The sequence below is a fragment of the Microcaecilia unicolor genome, chromosome 8 (assembly GCF_901765095.1).
Source record: "Microcaecilia unicolor chromosome 8, aMicUni1.1, whole genome shotgun sequence".
NCBI lineage: Eukaryota > Metazoa > Chordata > Amphibia > Gymnophiona > Siphonopidae > Microcaecilia > Microcaecilia unicolor.
This window is the reverse complement of record NC_044038.1, coordinates 176,674,379-176,688,725: the sequence shown is the minus strand read 5'-3', so window position 1 is coordinate 176,688,725 and position 14,347 is coordinate 176,674,379. Positions and strand designations below refer to the sequence as shown.

At 39.9% G+C, this 14,347-nt stretch overlaps 1 protein-coding gene across 2 annotated transcripts in view; it reads right to left on the bottom strand.

Annotated features, from left to right (window-relative positions):
* RBM27 (RNA binding motif protein 27) overlaps window positions 1-14,347 on the bottom strand; it is a 97,324-nt gene that overhangs the window by 67,118 nt on the left and 15,859 nt on the right. The window contains exons 4-7 of one of the 2 annotated variants that reach the window (XM_030211585.1): window positions 12,763-12,845; window positions 11,810-12,003; window positions 9,125-9,388; window positions 7,759-7,986 (exon numbers count right to left, since the gene is read on the bottom strand). In XM_030211585.1, the coding sequence (XP_030067445.1) occupies window positions 7,759-7,986; window positions 9,125-9,388; window positions 11,810-12,003; window positions 12,763-12,845 (769 nt within the window). The remainder of the gene's footprint in view (window positions 1-7,758; window positions 7,987-9,124; window positions 9,389-11,809; window positions 12,004-12,762; window positions 12,846-14,347) is intronic. The other variant, XM_030211586.1, reaches the window with a different exon arrangement.

Sequence of the window (14,347 nt, the reverse complement as noted above, 5' to 3'; positions counted from 1 at the left end):
TCTTTAATTCCTTTGTAGAGATAATGAATAATACATTTCTAGATTCGGAAGGGGCTTTGGTTCATGCAAGCCTAGACAGCACTTCTAACTAAGGGGTACCATCACCGTGGGTTCTCTCGTACTCTCCTTTGCTACTATAAAATCCTGTAACTTCTTAGGGCAAAAGAAAAGATAGTTTACAGCATTTAAGGCAATAAGACATCTGCAAGGAAATTTAACAACAAAAGTTCCTCCCAATGAAAGGGCTCTCGACTTAAAAAACATTAATTCTTTCCTCCTAATTTGAGTTTCCTTGGCTAAATCAGGGAAAATCTAGACTTTTGCACCTAAGAATAAGGCATTAATATGGCAGAAATAAGTACGTAATATTATATTCCTGTCCATTTCCAGAGCGAAAGTTACAAGTAACGTTGCTCTTTCTGAATCTACCTATCTTTCTAAAAATTCTGACAAATTTAAATTTTGTTCCAGTTCTGGTAGTCCATCTGTTGACCTTAGAGATTTTTTAAGGTATTGAGTTTTTGTCACCGAAGGGTGGTTTTCAGCAGGAATACCCAGAATCTCAGAAAAGTATCTTTTTAATAGCTCAATGGCAGATATATATGAAGGTTTCAGGAAATTCAGTAGCCTTAAGTTATTTTGTCTGAGCTGGTTATCCATATATTCCAATTTACGTGCATGAAATTTATTTTCTTTTATTACAGTCATAGTCGTACTTTGAAGAGATTTTAAATCAGAATCAAAAACATCCATTGTAGTTTGGTAGCTTTCAATCTTGGTTGACATTTGTTGATTTTTAGTTTTCAGTTCTCTTATTTCCCCCTGAAAAGAGTCAAGTACCTTCTGGAGAGACAGGTTTACCCCCTAGATGGCGTCCCAAAGCACATCCATTGCTATTTTTTCAGGTTTTATCGATCCGCTTTGAAACCCATGAGAGAAAACTCCATGGGTTATACAGGGAGAGATTAATCTCTCTTCTGTTGTTAAAATACCTGGAGTAGATACAAGGGCAGGACCGCCTACTGCCGTCTGGAGATCACCAACTTCGGACGTCTCCACATACGACCCAAACTCTGTTCGATAATCCTTCCAGGTTGCCGAGGGGTCAAACCAGAGGGAGAACTCAATGTAACTCCCTCAGCGCTGTGTTCCGCTGATGACGTTGCGGAATTTCTAGAAGCTTGAACCAACGCTCCCAGTGTTCGGATTCCAAAGCTCTCCAATGTTGGCTGAGACATGGTGGGAATAACAACTGTGCTCGAGGAGGTAGGGGCAACAGTTTTTCCTTTTCTCTTCCCCATATTAACAGGGGGAGCGCGCCATTTTGTCTGCACAAACACAGGATCTGAGGAGCTCACAAACACACATCCGATCAAGCGGCCATCTTGGATCCCCTTAGAATCATTACATTTATTCATTTAATTTGATCTAGACAATTGCAGTATTACTTTTCCAGATTACTTGTACACATTGTTAGTGTTAGTGATTGAATATATTTAATTTTAAGTCATATTGATTTGCTAGCACAGCCATTTAGTCATAACCACTCTTATCATTTGGTTCTGACTAGCACAGTAGTATTGATAGTTAGGTTTAAGGTGTGATGTGCTCCCTTGTAGCTCTTCCCAACTTAAAAAGGCTGGGGGGGGGGGGGAGTGTAGTGCTACAGCCAGACCAGCTCTACATGAATTCAACTTCAAGCATTCCTGGTTTGTGAGAAAGCAGTTTTTGTCATTCTCCTGTGTACTGGCTAAAACCAGTGCATGAGGTCTTTAGCTTAGGTGTATCCAAAAAAACCCTGAAGTGGTGAATGTTTTGTCTCCATCCAGTTTTGAGACCTCTGCATTCCATCTTTATACACTGACACTGCACATCTTATTTCCACATAATGAGCACTTGATTGGTTCTGTTAAAATCAGTAAACTCAGATCAAGACAATCACAATGACTGGTTTCGAGAGTTCAGGCAGATGCCTGCACACAGCACTGACAAAATGGAACTACTAATTAGGAGATAAATCTCTGCTTTTCTGCCACTCTCTCTTCCTTAACATTAGTCTCTTGCAGTTCTACCCACGTCACCAAAGACAGAAATAACATGTACAGCCATCTCCCAATTCACCAAAGGCAGACATGCTAGGGTCCACCTTAGAAGTCAGCACTCGTGAGTACTGCCATACTGGGAAAGACCAAAGGTCCATCAAGCCCAGCATCCTGTTTCCAACAGTGGCCAATCCAGGTCACAAATACCTGGCAAGATCCCAAAAAAGTACAAAACATTTTATATTGCTTATCCCAGAAATAGTGGATTTTCCCCAAGTCCGTTTAATAACGGTCTATGGATCTAGGTGTCATTGTAGATTATATGATGAAATCTTCTGTCCAGTGCGCAGCAGCCAAAAAAGGAAACAGGATGCTAGGAATTATTAGGAAAGGGATGCAAAATAAGACCAAATGCCTCTGTATCGCTCCATGGTGTGAACTCACATTAAGTATTGTGTTCCATTCTGGTTGCCGTATCTCAAAAAAAAGATATAGCAGAATTTAAAAAGGCTCAAAGAACAACCAAAATGATAAAGGGGGTGGAACTCCTTCCATATGAGGAAAGGCTTAAGAGATTAGGGCTCTTCAGCTTCGAAAAGAGACAGCTGAGGGAGGATATGATTGAGGTCTATAAAATCCCAAGTGGTCTAGAACGGGTGAAAGTGAATCGATTTTTCACTCTTTCAAAAAAGTACAAAGACCAGGGGATTCTCAATGAAACTACATGGAAATACTAAACAAATAGGAGGAAACATTTTTTCACTCAAAGAATAGTTAAGCTCTGGAACTCACTGACAGAGGATGTGAAAACAGCGGTTAATGTATCTGGGTTAAAAAAATGAAGGTTTAGACAAGTTTGTGGAGGAAAACTTCACAGTCTATTTATTGAGATGGACATGGGGGAAATCCACTGCTTGCCCTGAGATTTGTAGCATGGAATGTTGCTACTAATTAGGTTTCTGCCAGGTACTTGTCCTTTAGGAAACTGTCTAACCCCTTTTTAAACTCTGCCAAGCTAACCGCCAATCCAGGTCACAAGTCCATAAACCACTACTAAATGGACTTGGGAAAAATCCACAATTCCAGGAATAACATGTATAGAATGTTTGTACGTTTGGGAAGCTTGCCAGGTGCCCTTGGCCTGGATTGGCCGCTGTCGTTGACAGGATGCTGGGCTCGATGGACACTTGGTCATTTCCCAGTGTGGCATTACTTATGTACTTATGTACTGTTGGAAGAAGGATACTGGGCTTGATGGACCATTGGTCTGACCCAGTATGGCTATTCTTATGTTAAATGCCATGTACTGCTTTCCTTGGCAACACCAACAAGATTCACAAACTTGCTGGACATGGGACTTTGTTTACCTATCCTCTGAATGCTATATAGGTGGTTTGCCATCAAAAAATTGGCTAAAGCTTGCATCAGAAGAATCACTTCAGCTACCTTGTTGCAGAAGTCTTCCTGAGATGGAATTTATCTGCCACAGAACGTTGTGTGGCTGTTTAATTTATTCTTTACAGGACAGGGGGAACAGATAGATAAATTAACTTGTGTTTTGAAATGTGAGACTATTTCATATTTTAGTCTTTGTAACATTAGGGAATTCATAAACTGTTAAAAATAGTGGTTAGAAACAAAACTACTGATAAGAGTACATTTCTGGATTTGCCTTATTTTTTTATTTAGTTCATACCTTTTCTCAGTAGCTCAACACGAGTTACATGCAGGTAAAGTAGGTATTTTCCTGTCCCTAACGGACTAATAATCTTAAATTTTAATGCTTGAGACAACAGAGGGTTAAATGACTTGCCCAAGATCACAAGAAGCAGCAGCTTTGAGATTTGAATCAGGCTTCTCTGGTTATTAGCTTTCAGCTAAGTCTATATGTCTTAATCTGTGAATCTGTTTTGTCAATTTATTGCCAGCCTAACAGAGTGGGTTGGGGAACAGGGATCTGGAAACTTGGGAGTTTTATCTCTGGGATTGTAAACCTCCCTAGATAAGGAAGAGTATCTATTTGGTTTTCACTTCTTAAGCATAGTTTACCCGCAAAGGGCAAGAACTACAATCAAAAAGTTACTATGAAAGTTTATAATTTATTTCAAACATTCCTAATTACAAGTGTTGACCATGTTCAAAACAATCTTTTTACAGTTCAACAATATTTTTTATATAAACTTTGAAATAAAAAAAGGAAGAAAATATCATTCAAGCACTGTTTTCACAGATATATTTTTGGCTAAAACAAATCAGAATTTCAACCAGTGTACAATAGCAGATCCAATATTATTCAAAACCATTTCTCTTCTCTTTCCAATTAACAAGTTCAAAAAAAATTAAAAGCTGTGAGCTCAAAGTAATTGTCTACACTGATGATAATAAAGCCTGCTATTATTAAAGCTTCATTACCTCCACCAAGGGAGTAGGTACCTAGAGATTCAGAAAAACTGTTGTGCAGCAACAAAGAATTTTTACCAATCACAGCTGGGGTCCCAGGGTAGCAAACAACTGCTTTCTTTCACATAGTTCATAGGCTACTTTCAATAACAGATTATGGACTTTTCCTCCAGGAACGTATCGAAACTTTTTTTAAACCCAGATACGCCTACTGCTGTTACCACATCCTCCAGCAACAAGTTCCAGAGCTTAAATATTCTTTGAGTGAAAAAAATATTTCCTCCTATTTATTTTAAAAGCATTACTATGCAATTTCATTCAGTGTCCCCTGGTCTTTGTACTTTTTTGAAAGAGTGAAAATTTGACTCACTTCTACCCATTCTAGACCACTCAGGATTTTATAGACCTCAATCATATCCCCCCTCAGCCGTCTCTTTTTCACGCTGAAGAGCTCTAACCTCTTTAGCCTTTCCTCATATGGGAAGAGTTCCCTTTTATCCCTTTTATCATTCTGGTCACTCTTCTCCGAGTCCTTTCTAATTGCACTATATCTAGATACGGCAACCAGAATTGAATGCAATATTTAAGGTGAGGTCATATCATGGAGCGATACAGAGACGTTATAATATTCTTGGTCTTATTCTGCATCAGTCTCCTAATAATTTTTAGCATTGTTTGCTTTTTTGGCTGCTGCCGCCACACACTGTGTAGAAGATTTCAGCATACGGTCTACAACACCTAGATCTTTTTCTTGAGTGCCAACTCCTATGATGGACCCTAGTATCAGGTAACTATGATTCAGATTATTCTTCACAATCTTCATCACTTTGCATTTGTCCAAATTAATTTCATCTGGCATCTGGGGGGGGGGGGGGGGGGGGGAGGTTGGGATAGTTATGAGAAGGGATTCAGCTTTGACTTCGACTTGCTTGAGACAAAGTTTTGGAGTGGGGCATTGGGATAGGGTTGGGAGGGGGATAAAGTAGGATACAAGATTGTAAAAAATGTATGAGTCAAGGCACTGTATCATTTTCAGAATGTTTATTGGCTTCTTTAAATAAAAAAAATAAAAAAAAGTTAACAAATTTCATCTGGCATTTGGATGCCCAGTCTTCCAGTTTCTTATGGTCTTCCTGCAATTTTTCATAATCCGCATGTGTTTTGACAACTTTACACAGCTTTGTGTCATCTGCAAATTTAGTAACCTCACACTCATCACTCTGTCTTCTAGATTACTTATAAATATGTTAAATAGCACCAGTCCCAGTAGAGATCCCTGCGGCAATCCACTATTCACCCTCCTCCATTGAAAAAAATGACCATTTAACTCTACCCTCCGTTTTCTGTCCAATAACCAATTCCTAATCCACAGATTGACATCGCCTCCTATCCCATTTTCTCAGGAGTCTCTCATGAGGAACTCTGTTAAAAGCTTTCCGAAAATCTAGATACATCAAGTGGCTCACCTTTATCCACGTTTACTTACACATTCAAAGAAATTAAACAAATTGGTGAGGCAAGACTTCCCTTGGCTGAACCCATGCTCTGTTCCATTAAACCATGTTTGTCCATGTGTTCTGTAATTTTATTCTTTATAATAGTTTCCACTATTTTCCCTGGCACTGAAGTTGGGCTTAACGGTCTGTAATTTCCCGGATCAACTCTGGAACCCTTTTTTTTAAAAATCAGCATTACTTTGGCCACCCTGCAATTTTCAATTGATGGTCTGTGTTACATAGATATTCTCTAGGCTTCATCTTAGAATTTTTTCACCCTTTATACTCTGTACCATAACAGGCTACATTTGATGTATTTTATTTGGTCAGGTTTTCTTACTCCTGATTTAGTACATAGCAATTCCCTTGCTGCTTCGTGAAAGTTTCATTTAAACTTTTTACTGCTCGGATGCTCTCTCGTGGGATCTGGTTCAAGCTTTTAAAAATTTGCACTAGCCCAAATTCTTCAAAAAGGCTAGAGTGGCAGCTCTGGTGTTAAATGTGCCAACACTATCAAAAATACAGAAGAAACCAGTCTTCGCAAAAAACAACAATAATCAAAAACAGCGAAGATGACGCAAAAAATGGAAAAAAAACAAACAAAAAATAAAGACAAAAAGTAAATAAAAAAGTGAAAAAAGGAAATTAAAAAATTGAAAAATACAAAATTCACACAAGGGAAGAAAAAACTGTAAGGACAAAATTATAACCAAAAATAGACGACACAAGCAAAATGAAAAAAAAACAAAATAAATTTATTAAGGCAATCGAACGCCAAGTAGCTTTGTAGCTTTTTTTAATGAGATATACATACATTTCCTGCACCAGAGTCTTCATAACGATTTTTTTCAAACTGTGCACACAGCCTTTTTAAAGGCAGTGTCATCGAATAAAGGTGCGTTTAATTGAATACCCTTCAAGGATTGACATTACCAGATAATACATACATGGTGTAACAGACTCCTGACGCAGGCCAGTTGGGCCGAAACACAGCTGTGTCGAGTCATATCACCTTAATAAATTTATTTTGTTTTTTTCATTTTGCTTGTGTCGTCTATTTTTGGTTATAATTTTGTCCTTACAGTTTTTTCTTCCCTTGTGTGAATTTTGTATTTTTCAATTTTTTAATTTCCTTTTTTCACTTTTTTATTTACTTTTTGTCTTTATTTTTTGTTTGTTTTTTTTTCCATTTTTTGCGTCATCTTCGCTGTTTTTGATTATTGTTAAATGTGCCAAGGCTGTCTTCCTTCCCAGCAGATCCAAAGTTCACAGGTTCAAATACCAGCACAGCTCACTCACCTTTCTTCAAAGAATTTTAAAACACATCAATGACAATTGAACAAAGTGGTTAGGAATAACTTCAGGAGATGGGACTAATCCATTTGCAGTTCAACTACGTATGTTAAGGAGTGTGTACAGACAACTTAAAAGTGTCCACATTCAAGATATGTTTCAAATTGCTTTTACTGCATTCATTTATATCAGAACTCTTACTTTCTCTCTTAGAAACGCCTCATTTTGGAAACAATGGACCACAGCACATGAGAATATACAATACAAACAGTCTCTTGATAATATACCAGACTTCCTAATCAGCATCAAGTCTAATCACTAGCTGGTAAAACAAGGGTTATTTTTCCCTCCACGCCCCCCCCCCCCAAAAAAAAAAAAAGAGACCCTGTCAGAATTCAGCTGGCAATAAACAAAGAAGGGAACTGGGAGAAAGTCCTAAAGAGAATTGTTACATATGTTCAGAACAGACTCAGCCATTCTAAAAAAACAGCTTTGAAAATAAAAGGAACTGGAAAGTTCTAACTTACTTGGTAGAGGAAGAACGCCAGGAGGCTGTGTCTGACCATGTGGCCGTGGAACTGGCATCCTCATATTGTGAGCTGGCCCTGGCAAGGGGGGCATCAGAATGCTAGGGGGTGGAAGTCCAGGGGGTGGTGGGAAAGGAATGATGCTTGGTAAAGACACTTCATCTACTACTAAAGGGTCATTTCCATGATCAAACTGGCACAGGTCCCCCAGTACACAATAACCTCTCTCTGTGGGAGGAAAACAAACAAATGGCAAAGCCAATTAGCATTTATGGCTTAATATACCGCTCTTTTACCAAGGCGCACTCACGTTTTTGGCGTGTGCTAAAATTGTGGGTGCACTAAACGTTAGATACACCAATGCATTCCTATGGGCATTTCTAATGTTTAGCGTGCCCACAATTTTAGCATGCCCCAAAAATGTGAGTGCGCCTTAGTAAAAGACGCCCTTAGTGCAATGCACAACAGATTGACATAAAATCTATAATTAATTATTAAAAACAGGCAGAAAAGAATGTCATAATTATAAAAGGATAGGAAAGACCCCTAACATGGCTTCTGTAATTTGTTTCCCCCGCAGTTTCCAACAATGAACTGTCATTTTTCTTTGTGATTTGCCATCATTGCCAGTTTATTGCTTTTCCCATAGAAATGAACTGACTATTTCTCTGGAACCCTTTTGTCTGATGTGGCCCATTTTCAAACTTGAGGTGTTTTTTCTTTACCAGTCTTTCCCACATGTCAAGTTTAATCCCATGCCGTTAAATTTTCAGAGAGTTTAATTTGCCCCTGGATCTGTTCCCATAGAAATGCATTGGAACTCCTGGTCCAATTTTGCCCATTTTTGAAATACTGCTTTTTTTTTTTCATTCTGCAAAGTTTCATCCCATTTACTTAAATTTTTGGAGATAGCCAGCCAGCCACTCATTATAGACTCCTTTTCTATAATGTTACCAAATTCCATTAGGCTAAAAATAATAAAAATATACTTTTGCATAGTTTTGATATATTGGGCACATAACATTGTCCAAGGTGCTATTAAACTGGGAAGAGAGTTCCAGTCATTGCACAACAGAGACATCTACAGGTAGAAATCAGGAAGCAAAAATACAAAATTCCTCTGTGGGTTCCAGTCGATCACTTTCGCTACTTAGTTGTAGAGGGAGGAAGGAGAAAGATGAGGCTAATTTTGGAGCAACCTTTGTGGCTATGAAGGCCCATGGCACCTCAGCTTCAAAAATTACCCTCCTTCCCAAACACAAAGCAATCATAAATCGAGGGGGTGGGGAGGGGGCAATTCACCTGGAAGGGAAGCTGGGGCAAAAATACAAACATGCACAATCAACATAATCTTGATCACTCTTACCATCATAATCTCGACATCGTCTCTTTGGTGGTGGCTTTCTGACAAACGAATTGGTAGCACCATGGTTGTTATAGTAATTAGACCAGCTCTCCGTAGTGTTCTCAGGCTCATGAGCAGGTGCAATGACAGTCACAGTGCTGGGGATAGCCTGCCCACCAGAGGAATACTGTTCAACAGAATTACTGGGTGGCATGGAGACTGGCATGTATGAAACCTCCACCTCGCTCCTCTCACACTCGAATTTGGATCTCTCTCTGTGATCTGCTGACACACACAGAAAATTATTACGAAAAACTAAAACAGTTAACAAGCTGCACTGTAATTAAGTTCATTGGGCAAAATAATTCAAAATACTTATCAGAAAGGAGCAGGCCTCAGTAGTATCAGACTTCAATCCCTCCTCCTCCATCCCCCCTCTCCCCGAAACAGATCAGATATTTTAGACACTCTTTCAGCTGATACCAAGAGCAGCATCACAACATCCATCTAGTATTTACAGCTCTACCCTCTCTTACAGTTATTACCTCAGTAAACAACTAAAGAAATGACAAGAGATCATTATAGAGACGCGATATACACAAAGCATTATTATATATTTTTTTTTTTAATCCCCTGCATGGAAGATACTTTACTTGGCCAGCCAAACACTCCAGTTACTTGATCAACCCTTAGGCAAGACCAGCGGAAGGTGGGGTACCAGTGTTCCATTGCAGCTCAAAAACATCCGAATCTTTCTCCAAATCAACAATTAAATATTTCAAATTGTGCCAAGAAACAAGCAGCGATAACTCTCTTCCTGATGAATCGCAAGCATCTCTGAACAATAACATTTTATTAACCTCACTACTATGAGAATAGCAGAGGCAAACTGCAGCCACGGAAATACACTTGTGAATAAATTAGAGAAGAAGGATTTTTTTTTTGGTTAGGCTCCCTTGACTACACAACTGTACACATCATTCCCTTAATTACCGTTAAGCTAGATGCCTTCAAATTTTCATTCTGGATCATTTAATTTATTACCTGAATATGTTAACACCTAGCAAAGTCTGACAGTGCAATTACAGAAATATTTATAAGGTCTGTTTCTCCCGTTATTGCAATATGGCATAAAAAAAAGCCTGAACAGTTCAAAAGCAAAATTCCACTGGGGGGCCCGGGGGGAGATTTTTTCCCCTCTAAATTTACAACCACATGACCTATATTTGTTACTAATAATAGGGCACACACGTGTAATTATATAAAAACTAGTGGAACCATGCCCGTTTCCTCAACAATGAAATGGGCCCTAGGAAGGCTGTCATGTAAGCTTTTTTTTTCTCTCTCCCCTGCCCTTCCCTCCATATCCAGCAATTCTTCCCCCTCCATGTCCAGTGATTCTCCTCTTCCCTGCCCTCCCATCCATGTCCCGCGATTCTCTCCTCTACTGTCCTCCCATCCCATCCATGTCCATCAATTATCCTCGGCCCTGCCCTCCCCTTCCTCCCTCCCCTCGATTTGTACCTGAACGTTCTCTGGCTGGCTGGCGCTGGCTTCCGTCCCATATGTAACAACCCTCCCGACTTCAGCTCGCCTCCAGCGTTCCCTTCCCTCTCACCCTCTGACATCATTACGTCTTGGCGCGAGGGCGGGACAGTGAAGGGGAATGGAATGCTGGAGGCTGGCTGACGTCAGGAGATGTTACAAACCCAGGCAGCCAGACATGGAACGTTGGAGGTGCAAATTATTATATAGGATATATCTTACTGCATTTTCACATTAAAACAATACTTTTAACTTTATATGCCAAAATTAATCTATTTATAAAATAAGTACTCACACACATCCTTTTCCACAAATTATGACCTACTACATACAAAACAGCATATTGGGGGGGGGGGGGGGGGGGGGGGGAGTTATTAACGCAGACTACTCTAAAGACACAATTTTACCATAAGTCCTGCTATTTTAGCACAGGTTTCATTTTATGCAATGAGACCGTGCGCTAAAATAGCATGACTGAACGGCTGCCCACTTTTAGGACTACATTCAGTAAACAATGCTCAAAATTCTGCGCCCAGAAACATCGGTGCGAAGAATAATTCTATAAAGGGCGTGTACACTTTATAGAATCGCGCTTAATGCCGATTCCACGCTGAACCTTTATGCGCTAGACTTACGCTAGTAAGACCAGGAGGCATATTTTCAAAGCACTTAGCCTTCCAAAGTTCCATAGGTTTCTATGGAACTTTGGAAGGCTAAATGCTTTGAAAATATGCCTCCAGATGTAAATGCTGGCGACAAACTTGGGCACACTATTCTATAAATCCGCATGTAACTTTTTAGAACGCCCCAACACGCCTCCTTTTCAGATATGCGCTATAAAAGTTGCTGAGTCTTATAGAATAGTGTACAGCCAGATGCATGCACAAATCCTAATTGCAGCCAACTGATTGGTTGTTAGCACCCAATTATTGCTAGTTAAGGGCTAATTACTCAATTAAGTTGCACGCATCATATATAGAATCTGGAGGATGATGTCTTAAGAAGTCTTGCTTTATCCCAAGATATCTATATCACATGAATAGATTAGGTCAGTAAGCTGGAGAGGGTTGGGAGACAGAAGAGAGAGAAAGTGGCATAGCAAAATGGATCTTCACCATTCACCCTCACACAAATGCAATATATGAGATTTAAGTTATTCACCTCTGTTTCTGTTTGGATCCTGATCTCGGCTTCTCCCCCTACTGCGGCTTCGACTCCGACTCAAAGGCTTGCTTTTTACAGGACTTTTGCTTTTGCCTCTCCGCCAATCGTATTTCTCTCTGTATACATCGTTCCTGTCGTGATAGCGGTCATACTCCCTCCACTTGCCATCATCTCTCTTTCTGTCACGCGTCCTAAAAAAAGGATGATGATTGTGAATATGGAAAGACAAGTCCAGGACAGGACAGCCCCAGAAGTTAATGTTGATCCAGCGACAGGAAAGCAGCTGTAAGAGGCCTGGGTTAGAAAGTCCACTGCCTCCTTATGAGTAGCAATGATTAGGCTCCCATGGAACAAAAACTTTAAGAGAAAGAGAGAGGCACATTTCTTCAAATGTCAGCTGCCCCACCCTTGAAAGGCTTGGATCAGCTGAGATTGTATTACATTCTGCAAGTCAACATGCTGGAAAATCAACTGATGTTCTGCCTTACAATATGCTAAGAATTATGCCATGCTAAGATGACAACTTACTAAACTTAGTGCTATTGATTTAGTCTTTGAATGAAATACAGTTCTTGATACCATAAACAGATTCTTTCAGTTGCTCAAAAAAGCAACCCATGGTTTGGACATGCTAATCAGATTGGAAGAGATAAGTGTGTATAAACCCTCATTCAGTGGGTTACAGATCACCAGATGTGCTGTGGAAACATTACCATCCCCGGCTGGCCAGATGTTGCTTTGTGTAGTCTCTGTGTAATGTAAACTATTCCTCTCTGCATTCTGCTTAGTTGATCTTCTGCAAAGGCAAAGGGAAGTGCAGTATATAGCTTAGAGGGCTCTGGAAATCTAGCTATCCTAATTTTAAAGTACACAGGCGCCTGGGTGTAAGAGTTTAGCATCCTCTGGAGGCAGGAAGCCAAAGTTTCAGAATTAAAAATGAAAGTGCTAACCTTCTTTCATTTAGGTCTGAAGAGTTACTCTGAGGACTGGGAAACTTCCTTTTCTTGCCGTCCCGTTGCTCTTCAACAGGCTCCTGAAACACAAGCAAACAGAACATAAATACTTGCAAGCCGACAATTCTGAAAACAAACATCTGTTTGTTTGGATTTGGACTTTTTTCAGTAGTAGCTCAAGGTGAATCACAGTCAGGCACACTAGGCATCTCCCTGACCTCAGAGGGCTTACAACCTACGTTTGTACCCAAAGCAAATGAGACTTAAGTGACTTCACTGGGATCACAAGGAGCAGCAACTGATTTACACTGGGTTTTCCCTGCTTGTCAGCCAAGTGCTCTAACTACTATGTTACGTCTCCACTGATATTTTTTGCTGTTAATTAGAAAGGGTTTAACCTTGGTATAAACAGACTCTAGAGTTCAACTTATTACAGTATTTCCACAAGAAACTCACAATGAAAACATTCATAACTTACTAACATTGAGCACCTGCCTTACATATTAATAAGGAGTTGCGTCATGAGATTATAAGACCTTCTGCCTTAAAAAAGGGTAGACCATTAGTATTTACAGACAAGGAGAAATTAGGTCTTACCTGATAACTATCCCAACATGTTCAGGAATAGTGGGAAGGACTAATGGAAATAAAATTATGTCCATCAACCAGCAGGTGGAGATAGAGAACTGAAAATTGAGCCAAGACATATCTCTCTTGGCATCCATTCCAGCTCCTCAGTATTTACATAAACAAACAGTAAGCATAATACTCAGAATAAACACAACTTTAACCAACTCACTAACCTTGCAAGCAAACGTGTAGGTCTTTCTCATCTCTGGATAGCTTGTAGCGAATAAGAAATATTGAGGAAGCACCATGCAAGGCGACTGTCGTTATCTGGCCCATTACTTCACACCAACTAAACATCTTAGAAACCTTGGATGAGCCTCTGGAATAGTGGGAAGGACTAATGGATATCAGGTAAGACTTAATTTGTCCTTCCATTAGGTAGATTCCCACTACTGCAGAATGTGTGGGATGTATAAAACTCTACCCATCCTGAGGGCCGAAAGCCCCAAAACTGGCTTTAGAGCACACAGCCAATGTCTACCCTGTAGTGTAGTGCTTTGCAAAAGTATGCAGCATCGACCATGTCACTGCCTTGCAAATATCTGCCAAATACAGTAAGGTAATCTTTCTCCAACATGTTGCTGTATGCCTCGTAGAACAAGCCTGCTTCCTTGCAAATAAAATGATGCGATAGATAGCTGAAGTAGACTAGCAATTGTGGGCTTGGAAGCCATGAGGCCAAGCCTCCGTTTACCAAAAGGTAAACAGTCTGTCCAATTTGCAAAACTAATTTGTGACTTCCAGATAGCTAATCAGCACTTTACACACATCGAGAAGCTTCAAGGAAGAATACTGAGCTTCTTCTGTGAAAGGATGGAAGTTCCACAAATTGCTTGAGATAAAATGCTGATACCACTTTCAGAAGAAAGGAAGGAACTGTGCGCAGGGAGACCACTACCTCCGATAAACAGAGAAAGGGATCCCAACAAGAGAGAACCTGAAGTCCCAAAAC